General features: G+C 45.9%; 2 protein-coding genes across 5 annotated transcripts in view; one reads left to right on the top strand and one right to left on the bottom strand.

Moving 5' to 3' along the window:
• Positions 1-23,238, bottom strand: part of GRAMD1B (GRAM domain containing 1B) — an 88,879-nt gene that overhangs the window by 63,617 nt on the left and 2,024 nt on the right. For 2 of the 4 annotated variants that reach the window (XM_079326574.1, XM_079326575.1), the window contains exon 2: positions 12,602-12,667. In XM_079326574.1, coding sequence (XP_079182700.1) covers positions 12,602-12,667 — 66 coding nt within the window. Of the gene's footprint in view, positions 1-860; positions 905-5,323; positions 5,461-12,601; positions 12,668-23,238 lie in introns of those variants that run through there. The other 2 variants (XM_079326581.1, XM_079326579.1) reach the window with 2 other exon arrangements.
• CLMP (CXADR like cell adhesion molecule) overlaps positions 5,815-23,238 on the top strand; it is a 118,055-nt gene continuing 100,631 nt past the window's right edge. The window contains exon 1 of the mRNA XM_079326615.1: positions 5,815-5,818. The gene's annotated coding sequence lies outside the window, so the exon portion shown is untranslated. The remainder of the gene's footprint in view (positions 5,819-23,238) is intronic.

Below are 23,238 nucleotides of genomic sequence, written 5' to 3'. Positions count from 1 at the left end.
TGACCAGCAGCACATGGAAAAGAGTGGGGGGGTTTAGCCATGGAATTCTACACCCAGGAAGGAGTTTCTCCCTGGAATACAGCAGAGCACGTGGCCATGCTCGAGGATCCAGCCAGAACAGCCTCAAAATCAGGAATTTAGAACCATTAATGCCCCTCCCCATCTTCGCAATCCATGGCTCCATCACTTTGTGACAGAAAGCCTCAAACACATCCTGCAGGCACATCCCCTGAACTTCAACCCTGCTCTGACACAGATTCCTTTTGGTGGCCAGGAAATCAAACCCTGGCTCTAAAAGTCACAGTGCCACGATGCTCATCCACCCCTCCCAGCCATTCCCACCGCTGGGCACACCCAGCCCACGGGAAACCAGAGCCCACAGCCAGTGAAAGGGAACAGAGCAGCCTCACAGAAAAGGGTGGATGTATCTATAAGCTCGAATTACTTTCTCACTCGACACTCCACCCAGATGCGTTCCAAAAAAAAAAAAAAAAAAAAATTAAATTAAAAAAAAAAAAAAAAAAAAAAAAAAAAGGAGGCTGCCAGAAGGAATTTCTCCTCGCACAACCTTGGGAGTGGAAAGCTGCCCCTAAAGCACCATCTAGTGTCACTGCCTCACTCAGCAGCATCCCTGCCCCCACCTTCAGTGCCACGGAGGGACCACAAGCCCCCAGCTCCCTCCCACCCCCAGCACTCCAGCATTCCCTGCAGCCTCACAACTGGGACATCCTCCCAGGGCTCAGGGCCACATCCCAGCAGCAGGGAGGGGACAAGGGGCAGTAAAAGGGTCACAGGCAGAGTAAGAAGGTGCCAAGCGAAACCACTTACGCACAGTGAGGCCGGCAGCATTTCCATCCTACCTTTGCTGTCGCCATATCAGACGTCTCCATGCTTTCTGCTTGGCCTAGCAGTGAACAGGAGCATGGGGGAGAAGGGAGGGAGGGAGGGAGGAAGGGAGGGGAGAGAAAGGGAAAGTCAAAAGAGGATGAAGAACAACAGGCAAACAAGTTGATGGGAGGGTGAGCACAGTGAAAGGCGCTCAGGGGTTAATCCCAAGATTCTGCCCCCAGAGAAGGGCAGGAAAAGCAGCTCAAGCAGATGGTTCTGGGTTAGGAACTTGTTTGGTGCCTGGCACAAGATCTGAGTCACTGCCATGCCCCCAACTCCTCCCCCCTGCCACCACCCAAGGGTCCAGCAGGATGCTGAGGGACACAGAGGACCCTGCTCCTCCTCCTGCTGCTGCCAGCTTCCTTTCCAGGCTGAATTCCTGCAGGGACCAGGGAAACAACCCAGCTCCCAGTGAGCAGAACAACCCAGATTCCAATGAGCAGAATAACTCAGCTTCCAGGGAGGAGAACAACCCAGCTCCCAGTGAGCAGGGAAATAACCCAGCTCCCAGTGAGCAGAACAGCCCAGATTCCAACGAGCAGGAGAACAACTCAGCTTCCAGGGAGGAGAACAACCCAACTCCCAGTGAGCAGGGAAATAACCCAGCTTGCAGGAGAACAACCCAAATCCCAGCAAGCAGGGACCAGGGAAATAACCCAGAGAAATAGCCCCAGCTTCCAGGGATAAGGAGAACAGCCCAGCTTCCAGGGGAACAACCCAGCTTGCAGGGACCACGGAAATAACCCAGGTTCCAGGGGAACAGCCCAGATTCCAGGGGAACAGCCCAGATTCCAGGGGAACAGCCCAGATTCCAGGGACCAGGGAAATAACCCAGGTTCCAGGGGAACAGCCCAGATTCCAGGGACCAGGGAAATAACCCAGGTTTCAGGGGAACAGCCCAGATTCCAGGGAGCAGGGAAATAACCCAGGTTCCAGGGGAACAGCCCAGATTCCAGGGGAACAGCCCAGATTCCAGGGAGCAGGGGAACAGCCCAGCTTCCAGCCAGCTGCTCATCCTCTCTCACTCTGCAGGAAGGCAGAGCCACACATCCCACCCCACCCCAGCCCAGTGGGCATTTCAGGAGTCAGGAGGAAAGGAGGAAAGCAGGCAGGTTCTGGGCAGTGCACAGGTGCAGGAGCAGTGCTCAGACACGAGGGGGGCTGACGTGGGGAGGAAAGAGAAGAGTGAGGGGGGCAGGCAGGAGGGGGAAGCAGCGATGGTGCAGAGCAGCCATACCAGAGAGCACGCAGGGGACTGAGAGGTGCAGAGTGCTGCAGGCTCCTCAGCTGCATCCCCCTGAGCACACTCACCTCACACAGCCCTCACCAACCACTGGGCCTGAGCCAGTAACTCTTTGCTGCACGCTCAGCCAGGGCTGGAGGCACAAAGCTGCCTGGAAAAGGTGAGCTGGGTGCCAGCAGCCAGAGGCACCCGTAGCTGCGTGGCCCTGCCCGGATTGGCGCAGCACCGTGACTTCATTCATCCCCCAGTTCCTCTCCTGGCCTACTTTGCTCCAGTAAATCAGCCTGGAGGATGTGAAAGAGCCCCAGGAAAGCTGCTCACAGTTCCTCAGAGCTCCCTGGCAGGGCTGGGCTGCAGGGAGGCAGGGAAAACACTGCAGGGCTCAGGCAAAGCAGGAGCTCTGAGAGCCAGGAGCATCCCTGCCTCAAAGTGCTTATTCATCCCTGCAGGAGCTGCAGAGAGCTGCAGATGGATTTATGGCAGGGTCTGAGCACACTGAGAGGTTTAAACACACCCAGGGGCAGCTCAGCCTCTGCAAAACCACAGCATTGCCACTCCCCTGGGCACAGGCAGTGGCATACTCATCCCCAGGGAGGTTTCATATTCAGACCCATGGGGGTTTGCTAAATTCAATATTTTACAGCCCTGGCAGACCCATGGGGATTCAGTTTATTAAATATTGTACTGTCCTGGTAGATCCACAGGGGTTTAGTATATTCAATATTCTACAGTCCTGGCAGACCCATAGGGGTTTAATATATTTAGTATTTTGCACCCCTGGCAGACCCATGGGGTTGACTAAGTTCAATATTTTACAGCCTTGGGGGTCCATAGGGGTTTCAGTATATTCAGTATTTTACAGCCTAGGCAAACCCAAGGGAGTTCAGTATATTCAATATTTTACACTCCTAGTAGGCCCATGGAGGTTTAGTATGTTCAATATTTTACAACCCTGGCAGACCTATGGGGGTTTACTAAATTCAATATTTTACAGTCCTGGTAGACCCACAGGAATTTAGGATATTCAGTATTTTACACCCCTGGTAGACCCAAGGGGCTTCAGTATATTCAGTATTTCACAGCCCAGGTAGACCCAAGGATATTCAGTATATTCAGTATTTCACAGCCATGGTAGACCCAAGGATATTCAGTATATTCAATATTTTACAGCCCAGCAGACCCAAGGATATTCAGTATATTCAATATTTTACAGCCCAGCAGACCCAAGGGGATTCAGTATTCCACAGCCCAGCAGACCCAAGGATATTCAGTATATTCAGTATTTTACAGCCATGGTAGGACCCAAGGATATTCAGTATATTCAGTATTTCACACCCCTGGTAGACCCAAGGATATTCAGTACATTCAGTATTTTACAGCCCAGCAGACTCAAGGATATTCAGTATATTCAGTATTTCCCAGTCCTGGTAGACCCAAGGGGATTCAGTATATTCAATATTTTACAGTCCAGCAGACCCAAGGGGATTCAGTATTTCACAGCCCAGCAGACCCAAGGATATTCAGTATATTCAGTATTTCACAGCCATGGCAGGACCCAAGGATATTCAGTATATCCAATATCTCACAGCCCAGCAGACCCCAAGGGTCCCAGTATATTCAATTTTTCACAGCCCAGCAGACCCAAGGGTCCCAGTATATTCAATTTTTCACAGCCCAGCAGACCCAAGGGTCCCAGTATATTCAATTTTTCACAGCCCAGCAGACCCAAGGGTCCCAGTATATTCAATTTTTCACAGCCCTGCCATCAGCCCGTGCTGGAGGGAAGTGGCACAGGTGTCACCCCCCTGCAGCTGTGCAGAGGGCCAGCAGCCATTGCTCCATCAGGGAACAATCTCCAGCAGCCACCCAGCCCTGAGCAGTGCTGGCACACAGCAGAGTGGGGTGTGCCATGTGTTTGTGCTGGGATGTGCTCATGCATGCCTGCACAAACCCCAGCTGCCTTTGTGCTCACAATACACAAATTCTCTGGAAGAGAGGAGGTTTAGGTGGGAAATTGGGCAGGAAGTGTTCCCTGGGAGGGTGGGGAGACTCTGTGGCTCCCCTGGATCCCTGGCAGTGCCCCAGGCCAGGCTGGATGGGGCTTGGAACACTCTGGGATAGTGGAAGGTGTCCCTGGCACTGAATGGGTTTAAGGTCCCCTCCATTCCAAACAATTCCATGAACCAGGGACATTGTCAGGGACATAAAGCTCCTCTTCTGAACACTTATTTCAACCTCCAGTGCAGACACAGACATTCACAAACAGCAAATCCACACGTGCTGGACAATCTGCTCCCCAATCCCTCCTTCATGAAGCCACTGATGTCACTTAATTGACATTTCTATTTCTGTGATTTCCTCCAAGTTCACAGCAGCATGGGAAAGGAGAAAAGAGAAAAAAAGCACAACAGCTTCATGAAGGACTTTCAGCAAATCCTGAGCTAAAGAATCATAATTTTGCAATGGAGTAAAATCAGATTTCAGCCTCTTTACAGCAGAGGCTCCCTGTAGCTGCAGCAGCTCCTGAATTTAAAAGCAAACAGGAAACATCTCCTGAGGAAGTGTTGGGAAGGGAACAGCCCACTGTGAAATGCCTGAGCTCTGGGTAGGAATTCCAGGCTCTATAAATAGCCACAGCCATGGTTGTGTTAGCCCGGGGCTCTGGCTCAAAACTGCCTCCAAAAGGATAATTAAAAATTAGAAAACATGGCTTTTTGTAAGTATTACCCTTGAAATAGTCACAACTCACAGCCAGCAGGGCATCCTCTGCATGGCTTCACATTCCCCAGAGCAGCCTCACCTCTCAAAGACTCCAAAGGACTAAAAAATTCCCTTCCTCAAGTGCCCAAGAAGTGCAGACAAAGGGCTGGGGAGGCTCAGACAGATTAATTTGGCAGGAAAGGTGCGTGACCTGCAGGCAGAGAATTCAGAGCTGCCTGTGAGGCACCACTTCAGCCACACTGAGATCCTCCCATATGGTAAAAAAACAAAAAGGCTGCAGGAGTTAGGGAAACACCAAAAAAAAACCCCCCTCTGTGGGTCTGTGAAATGCATGCAAAACAAAAGCTGTTAGTGACAGGACCAGTGGGAGGGGAAATTAGAAACAAATGAGGAAATGTTAAGGGAGAGAGAGGAAGAGCTGCCACAGAGAATGTCAGGATGGAAGGAGGAGAGAGTTGAGTTGGTATGCACCTCGGTTACAGGTGACAGATCCCCAGCAAAATGAGGCAGGAGGGCACAATCCCGAGTCCTTCCCGAAGTCAGCAGTGAGCAGCAGCTCAGATGCCATCACAGCATCTGCCAGCTAGGGCACACCTCCATTTCCCGGGGAAAAAAACCTCACAGGGACTCCCTCTGTGCTGCAGCAGCTGGGAAGTCACATGAGGCTTCATTTCCAGAAAAAAAAAAAAAAAAAAAAAAAAAAAAAAATTATGCATTTCTCTGTGTGGGCATGATGGGAGCTGTAGTTCCATGGCCAGAGCACAGAGCCATTTCTGAGCTGGGGCTGCAGCCTCTGTCCTGAGCAGCCACCAGGAGTTTGGGCTGCTGGGAGGGAGAAAAAAGTGGAACAGCAGCACAGAACCTTCAGCTACTTGGAATTGGAGAGTGGAGAAAAGCACCCTCCCATCAAAAGGAGAAAATTCCCCAGAGAGACTTGGGAATAGGAAGGGTATTTGTGCTGGGAGAATGGGGGGCAGCAGCAGGAAGGCAGAGAAACTGGGGTGATTCAGACTCTAACTGCTGCTCTCTTAAGCAATATTAAAATATAAAAATCCTGCTCTCACACTGGCTTTTGGCCCTTTCTCTCCCCTCACTGTGCTGCCTGTTTGAACTCAGCCTTCCCTCTGCCTGGTGCAATCCCTGATCCCTGCAAAGCTGGTAGCAGAACTCTGGGACTCAAGGCACACCTCAGAGAGAAATCGCCCTTCTCATGTTCTGGTGAATTGACAGGAAAGCCATTTCCTAATTTTTACCTTCACTGCCAGGAACTTGAAGCCAGGGTGAGAAGGCAGCAGGATGTTGTTGCCTTGGGTGGAAATATTGTGGCCTGATTGGTTTTGCACTTAGAGACAAGGAAGTTCTGAACTTTCTCATGGCCTGAAATAATTCTCATCACACCACAGCCCAACACCTGAACAGGACAAGATTTACACTCAGCATAATGCTGAACACACAGACTCCCCAAATCAAATAAAATCCTTTAGACCTGTTGGAACTGAAGTTTCCAGTCCATCAAGGTAAATCTTTCCATGCAGCCCAACAACCTGGAGTCCCTGGGCTGGCACTGCCTGAGGGATCATCCATTGGGACAGTGGAAAAACAAAACCTTCTGTTCCCATCTGGATCATCTCATGCAATATCCTATAAAAATAACCCCCAGTTTCAGATAAAGTGGAGAACACACACTACAATATTTTTTTTGGCTTTAAGAATAAAAGCCACTAGAGGGATGACTGCAGAGGAGGAGAAAGATCCTGAATCCTTCATTTCTGAAACCTGAGACAGAAGAAAGCAGCTAAAGAACACAACTTGAGGCTGCAGAGAGGAATTTCAGGGCAGCACTGAAAGCCTCCCCCAGCCCCTCCTGCACATCCAGGGGCTCTCCCAGTGCCAGTGGCATCAACAACAGGACAAAACAAAGGTTTGAAAGAGGAACAGAGTGCAGAGGATGCCCCTTCCCCACAGAGCCACACTCCCCTGGGGAGCCCAGCATCAATCCTGACTTCTCAGGGCACTGATGGGTGGCAGGTTCTGCACAAAACCCAAACTCACATAAAGAAATCTAAGCCTGGAGCAAAGATCCTTTTCCAGAGTAAAGAAAGAATGAAATCTTACAGTGCTGGAAGCTTTGCCAGACCCCCAAACAAGCTCATATCCCCATGGCCTGGCACTGAAACAGCAGGAAGGGGTTCAGGAGAGCCAGCACTGAGCAGCCAAAGGTCTGGGGCAGGGCTCATCAGGGGAAGCAGGCAGAGGGAAAGCATGAGGTTAAAGATGGAGGAGAAGAGGGAAGAAAAGCAGAGGGGCTCAAGGATAGAGCTTGGCTGGAGGCTGAGCTTGTTCCACACACACACACAGCACCTTATCAGCAAATGCAGCAGCAGCAGGGAGGGATGGGCAGGCAGAGAAGCAGAAGGAGGGCAGAGAGCAGCGAGCACTCACACGGTTACAGTCACCAGCAGGAAGGGGGATCTGTCCCAGGCCAGCTGCCAGCAGCCTGAGGGAGCCTCCCTTCAGCAGCAGGGCAGCAAACACCTCTGGGCTCAAGGAGGAGAAAACCCCAGCTGGGTTACACACCACAGTGGGGCAGGGGGAAAAGCAGCACAGAGCCGTGGCCTCGGAGTCCAGCGTGGCAGGAGGCAGAGCTGCCCTGGGCAGCTGGGATGGGTTTGGGGTGCTCTGGGCACTGCAGGCTGGCCCAGAGCAGCAGCAGTGACGAGGCTGGTGAGAGGCAGAGCTGCTCTGCTCTCAGATTTCTCTCATCACAGGCAATTCCCGTTTAAAGGAGCAGCTGCCTCCAAGCCTTTGGCTGCTGCTGTGGGGTAAGGTGCAGAAAGCTGAGAATGAATTAGCTGGTGAAACAGAGTTGGAGGGTAATGATTAATAATTTCATTCTTGAGGGCAGAATTTATCAATCAGACTGTCCACTACCACTATCCCAGCTTTTCCCAAACCTCCTGAAACACCTGGTGAAAAGTGTGGATGTTCAGCTCAGGGGGAAGCCAGGGATGCCTTGCAGAGGTAAAATCCATAAAAGGATGTTCCCAGCTCCTTTTGAGTGGTTGGTACCTCTCCTTTTTGACTGCTGACTATGACATGTGAGGATGCAGATATTTCCCAAGGTACCCACTGCAAATCTTTTCATATTCCAAAGATTTACAGCACTAAAAGCACAGAACAGGCTGTGATGAAATGTGTGTGTGTGTGCTGACTGCAAAGTCAGGAGGGAGCTGATTTGTTCAGGGACTCACACTGACAGCAAACTCCACAACACAAGAGCAGAGAGGATCCTTCACCAAACTCAAATTCCCAGTTCAGACCAGCTGAATTTTTCTGTTCCTACAGAGAGTGAAGAAGCAATGCCCTGCAGTGAGCAGCTGCATTTCACAAAGAGCTGATGGCTGTAAGATGCAAAGGTCTCTGTAAGGACAGGAGCAGAGGATTCCAGCTGAAGGAAGCAATTCCCAGATCCCACAACCTGCCCCAGTCCCAGGGGAAGCTGAGGCAGCACCAGTGTGGCTCAAGAGCAATTTCTCCTCCAGAAGGATCAGCATCCCCCTGTGCCTTCAGCTTCCCTCAGGCAGGGCTGTGACCAGCAAAAAATCCACTTTATTGTGGCCCAGATTCAACAAAATTAAAGGGCCAGAACACAATGAAATATGCCATAAAAAATAAATCTTCTGTTCCTGCCTGCCAATTTATTGGCTCCACAAGTGGGTTTTGTCTCACTTAGCCCTGCACTGTTTCTCCTCTCCTCTGCATTTATCCTTTCTCTGCCTGCTACACATCAAACAAGTCACTCTAAATTCAGAGGTTTTTCTCCATCTCATCCCCAAGATTAAGTGAAGCTCAAAATCTTTGAGATTTTATTAAAAAGCAGAAGCAAATCAAAGCTGTAGCAACCCTACCTTGAGACACCATTCTCACCCCACTGCTTGGAGTTAAAAATCTCTATAAAAAGGGTGGGGAAAAATGGCATTTACTCCTCACAAACACCACCAGCAGCAGCTGCATCTGCTAACTCAACTCTCCAGCACATAAAGAAACACTCTGTGGTCCAGCTGGATGTCTGACATTGTATTTTAGAGTTTTTTTAAGTTTCCACCACCCAGGAAGTCTTCTGAAATGGGAAACTCCCCTTTTAAATTGGATTTTGGCTGCAAAGAGGCCAAGGGATATGTTCTATTATTTGCATTCTCACATATTATTTGTCTTCTCTATTGGTCAGACCCACAGGTGGAATCCTGTGCATCTAAGATCACTTTTCACTTCCCCTTAAACAGCACACCAGGTCCCTGAACACCCCCCAGGAAATTCTCTGCACAAACAGCATGAACAAAATACTTCTGTCACGACAGCAAACCAGATTGGCAATGATTCACAAGGAAAAGGTGTCAGAAAAAAGGATTCCTGAAGAGCTTCACCCCGTTTCACTTGAACACCACCTTTGTGTCACTGCACTCACTGCCACCCCACACAGGGACAGATGCACTCACAGAATTTTGGGTTTTTTGGGGTTTTTTTTGCACCAGGCACACTCATGGCATGACTCACATCTTGCTTTCTGATACCAGCCCAGCTGAAATGTTCCCAGCATGAAGGAAGGTGGGTTTCTGTGACAGGCAGACAAAGAGGTCTTGCCCACACTCTGTTTTTTCTCAGGGAACTCTGCACTCCATCCCAGCACCCATTCCTTCTGTTACCATGACTAACACAGCCAAAATTCCCAAATCCTTTGGGTTTGGGCACAGGCAGTAAGGTTGGAAGGACAGTTCCTCCATTAGATATGATCTCTATGAAAATCATTTGGATTTACAGCAGTGTAAATGTAAATAATTCGGATTTATTTGGTATTTTGTGTAAACAGTTGGGTTTTTTAATTATCTCTTGTAAACTGCCACTCAATTCCCTCTCCTCCATTTCCAACCTTGCTTTCCATGCTCTCCTCTCTCCAAGTTTCTCTCCTCCTTAGGCTGAGTCTAACGACTGATTTTTTTCCTCTGGTTAAGTAGATTAACTTTTAATTAAAACACACTTTGCACCCTTAAACTTGATGGATGCCTCAGTGCTGTGACAAAGAACAAGTCCTTGGATCAAGCAGAGACAGGCTCATAAATTTAGGGTTAATTGGTGAAAATTTAAGGTAATTCATGAATAACTGTCTCCTTTCAGTGACCATGGGGTCTGTTTTGTGCACAAACCTCATCCAAGTCTGTGCCTCCATCCCAGCCTTGCCCACCCCTGCAATTATCTGGACCCTCTACCTCAGCTCTGTACTTACCCAGCAGAGGTGCTTCAGCATCCGAACAACTTAAATTCAATTCCCCACCTCTGTGAGGTAAAAAAGGAATTCTCCTGATTTCATAAATAGCAACATGAAGTGACTCACCCAGGCAATCAGCAAGCAAAGAGCCGAGCCCCAAATTCCCACAAAACCTCTTTCAGCACATCCCACTAAACCCCTCCTTGCAAAAACCCCCAGAAAGGACATTGTGACATCAACCCAGAGGCAGAACTTACAGAGATTTGCAGAGGGAGAGCCTTTTCCTCAGGGAGGTGACACAGGGGTGGCACTGCCTGGCCACTGTGCCACACCACGCTGTGCCAGGGCAGGGTTTGTGCACCATGGCAGCCCCTGCCAGCCCCCAGCCTGCAGCAGCTCTGCACAAAGGACTTCCAGAAAGCCCCAAAAGCATCCAAAGCAGGCAGAATGTTCAATTTTCTAAAACCTCCAGGAGCTGCAGTGTGGCCCTTGGGGACAGAGGAGCTCCACCAGCAGTGAAGATCCAGCCTGGGAGGATTCCTGCCATCCTCAGCTGTGTGCTCTTCATTTTTCTTAGCTCAGAATGAGCTCAGCAGCTCTTTGCTTTTGGCTGGACCAGCTTGTTTCAGCACTTTCCCAGCTGTGCTGAGGTGGGGGCAGCTCCTTTTCTGCTCCTGCCCTGCTCTGGGATGCCAGGGCAGGGTGCCAAGGCAAGGTGAACCTTGCAGAGTTCCCTGCCCTCCTTTCTGCCCACATCCTGCAGCTCTGGTGAAATCCTGGCTGGTTTTGGGGTTTTTAGGGGTTTTTTTTTCAAGAGCTGATGTACAATAGTCAATGGGTAAGTGAGCAGAACTGGCTTGGAGTTCTGAAGAACAGAAGCTCAGAGCTTCAAATCTGTGCTTGGAGGATTCTTTGTTACTGGTTGAAAAAATATCACCTAAAAGCAGCAAAAATAAATCCTCCTCCTTCAGTTTGTGCAGGGTCTAAAAGATTCAAGATGTCACAGAGCCAACTTTCATCTGTGTTAGTTATAACAGCAGGCAGCAAGCTCTCAGAGGCTCTTCTTACTAATTACTGTCTAGTTTACTTAAAAGATGTGTTTGGGTTATTTTTTGGTGAATTTTCATGAGCACAAACCACCAATATCCAAAGGAAGGCTGTACCAGTGGAGGCTGAGGGGATTAGATCAGCAAATGAGACCAAAAAAACCAGTAGAAAATGTAATTTACTATCCCTCACATGGATAATTTTAGGATCCACAAAAACTGAAAGTAATTGTAATTAAATTTAGGCAGCAGGAACATTGCTGGTCCTAAATATAAGAGGTCAGTGGCCTCAGCATTGCTCTGGCTTTGCATAAATAATTTTGAGATCTGTCTTTGCTGCTGAAATCTGCCCCTTCCAGCCAGGAAAATATCCTTATCACCAACCTAAATATTCCCTTGAAAATCCATCTGAAGCAAGCAGCACTTCCTAATGATTCCCAGAAATTGATTAACAAACCCTAACCCTGTTTTACCTGTGGAATTCCAGCTGAAATGGAATAACCTCACACAGAGGGGATGACCTCACTTTGCTGTCCCACTCTTTATTTCCTGGCTGCAAACAGACACCTATCATCCAATTAAAGGTGTTTTGTTAATTAGTCCAGGCTCCACAGCCATGGGGAGATGGATAATTGGAGTGAAACGTGGAGGGAAAAGTGAGCTACAATTTCCAAGTGTTGTTTCTGAGTCAAAAACCCTCATGGGATATTCACTTAGGGTCACTCTCAAGTGAGTCAATTCCTGCTGATGATTTTCTCACTTTCAAGCTGAAAAGTGCAGCCTTTTAATCATTGCTTAGACCAACATAAATCACATTTCTTTATAGATGGTTCTGAGAAGTGCAGAGAAAATCAATCAGTGATAATTCAAAGCTCACAGTCCATGCCCAGTACAAGAAAACTCAGAAGACTCAGACCCAAAAATTGACCCACAATGTGCAGCAAAACTCCTCATCATGTGGTTCTGAGCAAAGCAACATTCATAAATCATGCACCAAAATAAACAACAACAAAAAATCAGTTTTCAACAACTTTTGTGCCAATGCTGCAATTTGAAACAGTCATTAATCAACCCCAATTAAAGTTTCTTCTGGAACTTCACAGCAATTCTCACCCAGGTGCTGCACAGAAGTTTTCAACTTCAGGACACATCAAAAGGGAATAAAAAACCTTTGCTGAGGAGGGGGATGCACCCAGGGAACTCCATTTGTGTGTTTCCAAGGATCAGAGGTGCTCATTGCCAGCACACTGATGGAGCTGCACTTTGGGGAACCAGCCTCAAAAGACAACTCTGGATATTTCAGGGGCGGGGTGCATTGCCCCACTTTCAAAATGATGAAAATGCAGCTTTTTAGCCATTGATAAAAACACTTTAAACACTTTTTTTTTTTAACAGGTCTGAGAAATAGCAGGGGAATAAATCAGTGTGGCACAGACTCACCTGTCCTCGGGCAGGACGGGGCTCAGGAACCGCGCAGAGTCATCGTCGTGGCTGCTCTGCTGGCTGCTGCAAGAGACAGCACAGACACAGCTGGGACAGCTCAACCAGAGCTCAGGGAAACAGACACAGCTGGGACAGCTTCAACCAGAGCTCAGGGAAACAGACACAGCTGGGGAACCTCCTCTGGAACACTCAGCTTCAACCAGAGCTCAGGGAAACAGACACAGCTGGGGAACCTCCTCTGGAACACTCAGCTTCAACCAGAGCTCAGGGAAACAGACACAGATGGGGAACCTCCTCTGGAACACTCAGCTTCAGCCAGAGCTCAGGGAAACAGACACAGATGGGGAACCTCCTCTGGAACACACAGCTTCAGCCAGAGCTCAGGGAAACAGACACAGATGGGGAACCTCCTCTGGAACACTCAGCTTCAGCCAGAGCTCAGGGAAACAGACACAGCTGGGGAACCTCCTCTGGAACACTCAGCTTCAGCCAGAGCTCAGGGAAACAGACACAGCTGGGGAACCTCCTCTGGAACACTCAGCTTCAACCAGAGCTCAGGGAAACAGACACAGATGGGACAGCTTCAACCAGAGCTCAGGGAAACAGACACAGATGGGGAAGCTCCTCTGGAACACTCAGCTTCAGCCAGAGCTCAGGGAAACAGACACAGATGGGGAACCTCCTCTGGAACACTCAGCTTCAACCAGAGCACAAAAATACAGACACAGATGGGAAAGGTCCTCTAGAACACACAGCTTCAATCCAGAGCACAAAAACACAGACACAGACAGGGAACTCCTCTGGAACACTCAGCTTCAACCAGAGCTCAGGGAAACAGATACAGATGGGGAACCTCCTTTTACTACACTCAGCTTCAACCAGATCACAAAAACACAGACACAGATGGGGAATCTCCTCTGGAACACTCAGCTTCAACCAGAGCACAAAAATACAGACACAGATGGGAAACGTCCTCTAGAACACACAGCTTCAATCCAGAGCACAAAAACACAGACACAGCTGGGGAACCTCCTCTGGGACACTCAGCTTCAACCAGAGCTCAGGGAAATAGACACAGATGGGACAGCTTCAGCCAGAGCTCAGGGAAACAGAGATGGGGAACTCCTCTGGAATACTCAGCTTCAATCCAGAGCACAAAAACACAGACACAGACAGGGAACTCCTCTGGAACACTCAGCTTCATCCTGAGCACAGGAAAACACACAGATGGGGAACCTCCTTTTACTACACTCAGCTTCATCCAGAGCACAAAAACACAGACACAGCTGGGGAATCTCCTCTGGAACACTCAGCTTCAATCCAGAGCACAAAAACACAGACACAGCTGGGGAATCTCCTCTGGAACACTCAACTTTAAATCCAGATCATAAAAACACAGACACAGCTGGGGAACCTACTGGGAAAATTCAGCTTCAATCCAGATCACAGGAAAACAGATCTTTGTGACCTCCACTGGTACACTCAGCTTCAATCCAGACCACAAAAACACAGATTCAGATGGGGAACCTCCTCTGGAACACTCAGCTTCAATCCAGATCACAGGAAAACAGACACAGATGGGGAACCTCCTCTAAAGCACTCCTCTTAAATCCAGATTGAGGAAAACAGATCTGTCTGACCTCCTCTGGAACATTCATCTTAAATCCAGATGGAGAAAAACATCTTTGTGACCTCTGGAACACTCAGCTTTAAATCCAGATTGAGGAAAATAGAGATAGAGCTGGGGAACCTCCTCTGAAACACTCATCTTAAATCCAGATTGAGGAAAACAGATCTGTCTGACCTCCTATGGAACACTCAGCCTAAATCCAGATGGAGAAAAATATCTTTGTGACCTCTGGAGCACTCATCTTAAATTCAGATTACAGATAACATCTTCATGACCTCTAGAACACTCAGCTCTAAATCCAGATTGAGGAAAACATCTGTCTGACCTCCTCTGGAACACTCAGCTTCAATCCAGAGAGAGAAAAAACAGATCTTTGTGACCTCAATACTCAACTTTAAATCCAAATTGAGGCAAACAGAGATAGAGCTGGGGAACCTCCTCTAAAACACTCATCTTAAATCCAGATTGAGGAAAACAGATCTGTCTGACCTCCTCTGGAACTTCCATCTTAAATCCAGAGACAGGAAAACATCTTTGTGACCTCTGTAACACTCAAATTCAGATTACAGAAAACATCTTTGTGACCTCTGGAACACTCAGTTTTAAATCCACATCGAGGAAAACAGAGATAGAGCTGGGGAACCTCCTCTGAAACACTCATCTTTAAAATTCAGATTGAGGAAAACAGAGCTGGAACACTCAGCCTAAATCCAGACACAGAAAAACAGATCTTTGTGACCTCTGGAGCACTCATCTTAAATTTAGATTACAGAAAACATCTGTGTGACCTCTGGAACACTCAAATTCAGATTACAGAAAACATCTGTGTGACCTCTGGAATACTCAGCTTTAAATCTAGGTCAAAGAAAACAGAGATAGAGCTGGGGAACCTCTTCTCATTTTAAAATCCAAATGAGAGAAAACATCTTTGTGACCTCTGGAACACTAAGCTTTAATCCCAGGTTACAGAAAACAGATTTTGTGACTTCTGGAACACTCAAATTTAAATTCAGATGGAGGAAAATACAGCCAGAGGTGGGGAACTCCTCTGGAACACTCAGCTTTAAATCCAGATGGAGGAAAGCACAAGGTTCAAGCTTCACATTTGGGATTGAAAAGAGGAAACAAAAGGAAATATTAAGTTTATATCTGATTCAAGACTAGCAGGAGGGTTTGGAGTTCATCTCACTTGGTGACATCTTCCTGAGAACTTTCTGAAATATAAAAGTGACTTTGCACATCACCTGGGCAGCATCTCATAATTTCTCACAGGCACCAAACTGGCTGTTCACACCCACAGCAGTCCCAGGCAGAAGCAGAAAAGAGCAATAAAAACCAACTTTAGAATCAGCCAGAGCTGAATTTCTGGTGAGATTTTCAAGCTGAGCCCACAAGATGTCACTGTCCCCCCTGAAATGGGTGTTAGTGGGGGATAATTGCATTTCCTGCACGTTTCTCCTGGCGAGTTTGTCTCAATCCCCCTCTGGCAGCTCCAGGGCTGCTCAGGATTCCTGCAGCTCCATTTCCATGAGAGTTCTCCTGCTGAGCAGGGAGAGATGATGCTGCCTCCAGGGGAGGCTGGAGGGGCTCCTGGGCCAGGTTTCATTGCTCTGAAATCATGGAAAGCACAAACTTGTCTGGGAGCTCAGACTGGGATCAATTTCTCTGTTAGGATCTAAATCATTAAACCAAGTTCAAGTATGGATCACCTGCTACACAAACCTGCACATCATATTGTGCACAGAAATACAAATATGGGATTAAAAAAAAAAAAAAAACTAGCAAATTACATCTTTTCATTCTAAAGAGTGATTTTTATCCAGTAATATCTATTTTGGGGGAAATAGTACCAAAACTGCAAACAGCACATTTCCATGAGGTGTACTTGATAATTAAAATAAATATAGGGATGGGGTTTCTCTTCTCCCTCTTGGTGAGAGATTTTGCAAATAATTTTCTGTTTTCTACAAAGAATAAAAAGGCAGTGAATCTTAATTTTATTCAAAATTTTCCTCAGCCACCTCCATTTTGACCAGCTGAGGCTGCCAAGGGCCCCACCTTATTGACCATGACCTTTCTGAAAACACCACACCTGGCCTGGGGACACATTCAGCATTTTGGGGACATCACCTGGCACTGTTCACTGTTTGTGCCTCTCCAGAGCACGAGACAGAACATGGTCAGGGCTGTGGGAGGGAGGAGAACAAGCTGAAGTTTCCAGAAAAGGTAATTAGTGACCAGTAGTTATAAAAAAATCCTTGAAAAAGCAACAGAGAGATCAGCTCTGAGGCTGGGCACAGGAAACCACAAACCTCTGCAATAAAGGAATTCTTACCTGCTAAGAAAAACACAAAAGCAAATAAATCTTTTTCTTGCACTTCTGAGCTTCATTATGGCCCAGAGTGTTGGGAAGGAGCACAGAGGGAACATTTACCCTCCTCTGCTAAAAAAAAAATCCCCTTTTTGATCACAGGAAGCATTGCAGGGATTATTTCCATAATTTCTTGTCTCTGCATAGAAATCCCTCTCAGCAAAATTTCTCATTTCAGTTCAGATGGAACCAAACTTACCCAAGGAGAATTCCCAGTCTATCCCAGTCCAGCAGTGCTGGGAATACCATGTGAAACCTCCTTTGGGACAGCAAAAATGAACCTTAGACCTCTTCCTGCTCATCCACCCCATAAAGTTCACATTCCAAATGAAGGTTTAAAATTTAACAGGAGCCAGCTATTGCAGCTCATTGAAATACAACACCTCAGCTCGTGATTGTGAGCAATAAAAACCCTGAGAAAAATCACTTTTTACCCACTTGTCCCTTCAGCATGAGCTGTTCACCAGAAGAGTGCTTTGCATAAAACTCGGGGAGCTTTTCACACAACATAAAATTATTTCATCCTTCTGATTATTAGGCAGTGAAGCTGATAAATTCACTAAAATGCTCAGAGTGGTTGAAATGCAGAGCCTGTTGTGTTCTGATGGGTTTTTTTTCAGTCCATTGGAGGATAAGCTGCTATTAAGTGTTCCTTTGGAATGGTATAATGACAATTTCAAATATGGGATAATGAAAGGAGACAGAGAAAGGTGGGATTTGTACTGAGGAATAACCCAGCAAGAAGTATTCAGAGAGAATTTTGAATCCAAAGAGAAGGTCAAAAGCTGGATAAAACTCTCAGGAAATCAGAAAAACAAGCTTGTCTCATTCCAAAGCTCAGCAGTGATAAACTTGAATTTGGACAAGGATTAAATCTTCAGGTGCACAAACCCAGGGAGTCCCTTTTGTTCCTGTAATTTCTAAGACAATAAAAATAATTTAAGCTTTGTGCCCTGTGGTTTTTCCCTAATTCTCATGCAAATTCATTAGTTTTTACTTCAGAAAATGAAGAAAAATCTTCAACACAGATTAACCAGGCCATTTAACAATTAAATCTTTGAGGATTCTGCTCCCAGCACTCCTCCACCATGCAATTTATTTTGGTAACTCAAGCACAAAAAAAAAAAAAAAAAAAAAAAAAAGAAACCAAACATTTTTCTGCTGACTAAACCCAGGTGTTCTGATCCCACACACTTTGTCTGAAGCAAATCTGAATTTACTGTTGTTGCCTTAAATATTTCAATATTTTTCTTCCGCTTGGGAAGTTATGAGCTATTAACTAGTTTGTTTGCTTTTTTTTTTTTTTTTGCACTATTATTATTTATTAAAAAAGGCAGAGAAGTCTCATTTTATTCAGAGGATCTCTGATTTTATGCATGAACTGCCTTTTAGAGCTGAGCAGGTCTCCCAGCAGAAGATATTTATCAAATTTCACAAAGTTCAGGCACTCAGGTCAATGTTTACCTTGTGGAATTCCTGTGCCCTCCAGGTGTGGGTGATAAACCCACTGCACTTTTACATCTCCAGGTGTATTTTTCTGGATTATTCTCCAGGCAGAATTTTAATCCAAGGGATTTTTTTTTCCCCACAGTGAAGGATGAATGGGATAAGGGAAGAAATAGGACAGAAAGAGCTGTGTGGTGAAAAATGGGACCAGTTAAGGAGTTTGGAGAATTATCCAGAAAAAAACACAGTTATTAGTGAGAATTCCACACCTGAAACCAGATGAGAATTTTGTATTCACTTTGTTTAATTAACACCTTTATTCTTAAGGATTTGGATTCAACATTACCTGCTTAAAAAAACCTGGAATAACTGACAACTGGCAATCAAGGATGGAAATTCTTCCATTGTTTTCAGCAACAATTGTAAATTAAAATCTAGCAAAATATTCACAACACGTTAATATTTTCACCAAGGTACTTGGGAACTGAAAGATATGCAGGTTAAATCAAATGCATCAAGGTTTAAATTAAAATTTATGATTTTTTTTTTTGTTATTTGAACAACTAAAAACTTTTTTTTAACTCTCACTGCTACAAGCACAAAGACATGAGCCTACCTGCCTTAAAATATAAAATAAAATAATTATTTTTATATAATTATTTAATTTATATAATTTATAATTTTATATAATTATATAATAATTACCTGCCTGAAAAAGCAGCCACAAAAGAAAAACATCAACACCAACCTCCCCCTGCTGTCCAGACAAACCCTTTCACCAACATCTTATTTACCAACCAACAGACTTGACCTGGAGGCAGAACCCAAAACCACTGAGATAAGGAATTAATTGCTAAATTCCATCAGGAATTAATTGTTCAATTCCATTGGCAGGGCACAGATCTCTGATGGCCCAATGGCAAATATTTGCTGACCAGATAAGATAAGAGCATTTCAGTCCCAGGCTGTTTGTAAATCACTCAGTTTAATACTCTTGGGTGACTGGTCACCCTAAACCACACAAATACTGGAAGGCAAATATTTTAAACAAAGGCAGTGAGGTTCAGCCAAAAAAAAATAAATAAATCAGGACTGGTGGAATTCACAATCACTTGGCACAGACTACCAGAAACAAATGGCAAAAATCTGCAGTCACAGCAAACAGCATATCAGCACTCCCAGGAGACATGCAGCAGCTGGAAAAGAAAAAAAAAAATCATTTTTTGGGAGCCCTTTAGGCTTCATTTGAACCTGCAGGTTCAAAAAAGAAAAAGTTACATTAATACTGAGTTGCTACCAAGCCATTGTTGGTGTGTTTTGGAATCTCAGATTAGAAGAGGCATCACACAGAGGGAAGTTTGTGCTCATGGGATTTCCAAAGCCTCCAAAAGCAGAAAGGCAGCTGCTTCCCTCAGACCAACAACTTTCCCCATCTGACACTTGCCTTCCCAAAATCCTCAATTAACCAGCACCAGCTGCAAGCAAAAACTGGGGGGTAAAAAAGCATTTTCTTCTTCTGTTGTGAAATCCCAGTGGAGCCATTAGTTCCTTGCACAAAAGAGATTTTAACACCAATTTTAGCAGAAATGAGCAAGCCCAGTTCACACCCACTTCCCAATTCTTGCTGTGCCCCATTTCCTCCCCTCTGAGCCACAGCTGGGACGTGGAAGTTCAGCAAAAACTGAAAAACTGAGAACTGCAAAATTTGGAGCAGCTCATTCTGCATCTTCTGAGAACAGAGAGACCAAAACCCCAGCAGAGTTCCCCAAACACCTGCATGATATTCCTAAAGGCTTTCATCACTTTTTTTATTATGCAAGAGACTCTACAACCTTAATGTTGCAGCTTTTTGGTTTTTTTTTTTTACTTTTCAAAATCAGCAGTTTCTTAGGGGAGAGGAAAAAAAAATCACATCACTCAGGTTTTCTCCTCTAGAAAATACCACGATATTTTTCACACGTGTCAAAGTCAGGAAAAGGGGAATGACCATTAATGAAATGCTTAGAGTGAATTTCAATTTAATTAAGGAAAGCAAAAGCACTATGGGCTACTTGAAATTAAAGGCTCATTTACCTTTATAAGCCAATTCAAAATGTCTAAGCCACCAATTTGTAAATAACAATTTTAGCTCAAGTTCCAACAAATCAGCAGTTCACTGCTAATTGGTTTATATCACTAGAGGGATCAAGAGAAAGTTTTTTAAGGAAAAAGGGAGAATTTTTACCTCAGAATGAGAAGGGAAGCAGGCTGAAAGCCCAGTGCTGGAGTGTCCCTTCATTTGTTGCACATTTGAGATAAGTTATCAGGATTTCATCTGAATAAACCTCCACATGTGTTGGTTTCAGGTGCTTGGGGAGGGTGGATTCCCCTCAGGGTAAGCACCATGAGGCTGCCGAGTGGGAGGGACTCTCCATCTCCGGGAGCTTCCCCTGTGACGGCTGGCACCAATCAGAGAGCTGGTTTGGTGATGGACAGCTCGGGGAACCAATGAAAAGTTATTTCACGTTCAGAAATCACAGTGGGATGGAGCATGGAGCCCCCCAACACTGGCCGTGTGTTTTCTTCTTAACGATCCAGATACAATTTAACTTCTTAATTCCTGGATGAGATTCTCGAACTCCTGCACCCCCTTAATGAGAAGGAATAAAGCATGGAGTCTACAGAGGTGAGCGTAATGAAGATAAAGTTCCTGATGGGAACAGATTGAAAAGATGCACCTGATAAGTAGCAGAAAACCTTTTTTTTTTTTTTTTTTTTTTTTTTTTTTTTGTGGGGCTATGAGGGGATTGTGATTTCACAAAAATTCCTTTAAGCTGTGAAATATACTTGGGGAGGATGGGTGCTTGAGTTGAAGACTTCCCTTGCCTCGGGAAATTGAGCTCTCTGTTTTGGGAATGGAATATGAACAGAGACATTTGATAGAGAAGATGATGAAGAGGATTTTGTTTTTCAGCAGCCTGCCTTTAAAAGTGGTACCCCAAGTGTGCATCATAACCCATAAGACAGCTCTGGAAGGACTGTGGGAATGAGAGGAAAATTCATTGTTCTGTAGGTCCTGGGCAGATGCAGACTGTGAAGGTGAAGACACCCCCTAAGTCTAAAGCAGAAAAAGGAACTTTTCTCTCTTAAGTGAACTGAAATAATTATTTGAGTGGATAACTGACTGAAGTTCTCTCTGTATGTGGTTGGTAAAAAATGTGGAGTGAAGGGAGAAGAGAATAATCTAGGAATTTTATTCTGAATTCTTTTTGGTGTGTTATTAATAAATTTCTTCTTGTGCCTTTTTTTTTTTTTTTTTTAAAGTTTTGAGCCTGCATTTTCTTTACTCCTAAATCCTAAAGAAAATTAAATATTTAAAATTGGCAAACCCTCTAGTCACACCATGACAGCATAGCTGTCAGCTCAAGAAACACCCAGCTCCTCAGCACAGACACTTTTCTGGCCTGGGATGGAATTCTCCTCAGAATACACTTCATTTTTAATATGTTAGAGGCATTTTAGGACTTAGTCAAGTCTTTCCTTTTGGATAAATCCACAGTGAGTGTCAGAGTTTCCAGCAGAAAGCCAGCCTGAGTCAATTCATCCACAGAAATGGCAAAAGCTGCTCCCCACTGATCCAGCAAAATCCACAAGTTTTACATCTTTTGCAGCACCAACATTTCAGCCTTAACCAGTCCTGATCTTAGGCCAAAACAAGAGCTGTCCTCAAATTTAAGCCTGAATGATCTACTCAGCAGTTCTTGCCCCCAAAATCACATGCAGGCCCTGAAATTATGAGCAAGGGTGAATGGAAGAGGTAAATAATAAATTAAAGCTGATCAACTGCTTTCTGCCCACATCCATAATGCATGCAGGTTGCATGCACAGCAAAATGCCACCAGATTGTCCCTGAAGAGAGACACATCATCATGTCTTATTAAAAAAATAAATAAAGTGTAGGGTCCATAGCTTATAAAGGTAAATAACTTCATTATCTGGCTGGAAAATGATGGGTGAGGGGTAGAGGAGGAGCTGTCTGCATCCCTCATCACAACCATCCTATTTATCATCTCTACAGCAGCCTTGAGGTTTGGATCAGCATTCTTTGAACAAGGACATGTTGCAGGGACAACCCCACCCCCAAGGAATTGCCTTCCTGCTCTCTCACCTTGACCAAAGCAGAGTTAGGGGCAGGGGAGGCTCTCACAGGCTGGGCTTTAATGGAAGGGAAAGAACAGCATCCCTCCTGCTCAGGCAGCTTTTAGAGACCCAGCAGGTAAACAAACCTCACAATCACCCAGGCTGTTAAAAACCAACCAGCAGGCTGGAGTTTCCAGATGAGAAAAGCAGAGCTGGAGCATTAGAGGCAGGTTTGGAGGCTGAAAGCTTTTGTTTATTCACTTGGATGCTGCTCTATGCTAATGGTCACAGAGCTCTTGCCTGAGGCCATGTGAGCAGAGCAAGGAGCAGCTCAGCTGGAGCACAGCCTGCTCCCTGCCAGCTGCCAGCTTTCCTGGGAAAACCCTGGCAAACAGTACCTGCCCACAGGATGGGGATAAAAGTTACCAAAAATGAAACTCCAGCAGCTCAATGGCAGCTCAGCCAGAGAAACTGAGTGATTTTGAGTAAACTGTGTTTGTTTATCCAGTGGGAGACACAGCTCCTTTAGCCAGGTGAAATTTGGGAATCTGCACACCTCATGGGATACCTGCACTCCCAGCTTTCCTGGAAAAACCCTGGAAAAATGTACCTGCCCACAGCATGGGGATAAAAGTTACCAAAAATGAAACTCCAGCAGCTCAATGGCAGCTCAGCCAGAGAAACTGAGTGAAAACAGCTTCTTACCCTAAAAAACTTCCATTTCACTCATTGCACAGCCACGTCCCACATCTCTTACAAATTAATGCACAAAACCCCTCGGGGTTTATCACCCTTTGCATGGCCAGCTCCTCACTGGTCCTGCTTCCTCTGTGCTGTTCTCTGCTGAGGTGTGAGAGCCCAGGGATGATCTCTGCACTCAGCACAGTGAGCACCAAACTGGGATTTTTGGGGAAAATCCCCTCTGAAAACACCATTTTTCCATGGCAGGAGGGGCAGACCTGGAGGCTGCTCATGCCACCTGAGCCACTTCACTTTTTTTCCAGTCACTGCTTCAGAAACAGCACCAAAAAAATCCCTTGGAGATGAATAAGCAGGAAGTTGTCAGCA

This window comes from Erithacus rubecula (assembly GCF_903797595.1).
Source record: "Erithacus rubecula genome assembly, chromosome: 25".
In the NCBI taxonomy this organism is placed as follows: domain Eukaryota; kingdom Metazoa; phylum Chordata; class Aves; order Passeriformes; family Muscicapidae; genus Erithacus; species Erithacus rubecula.
The sequence above is the reverse complement of the archived record's forward strand: the minus strand, read 5'-3'. Positions and strand labels throughout refer to the sequence as shown.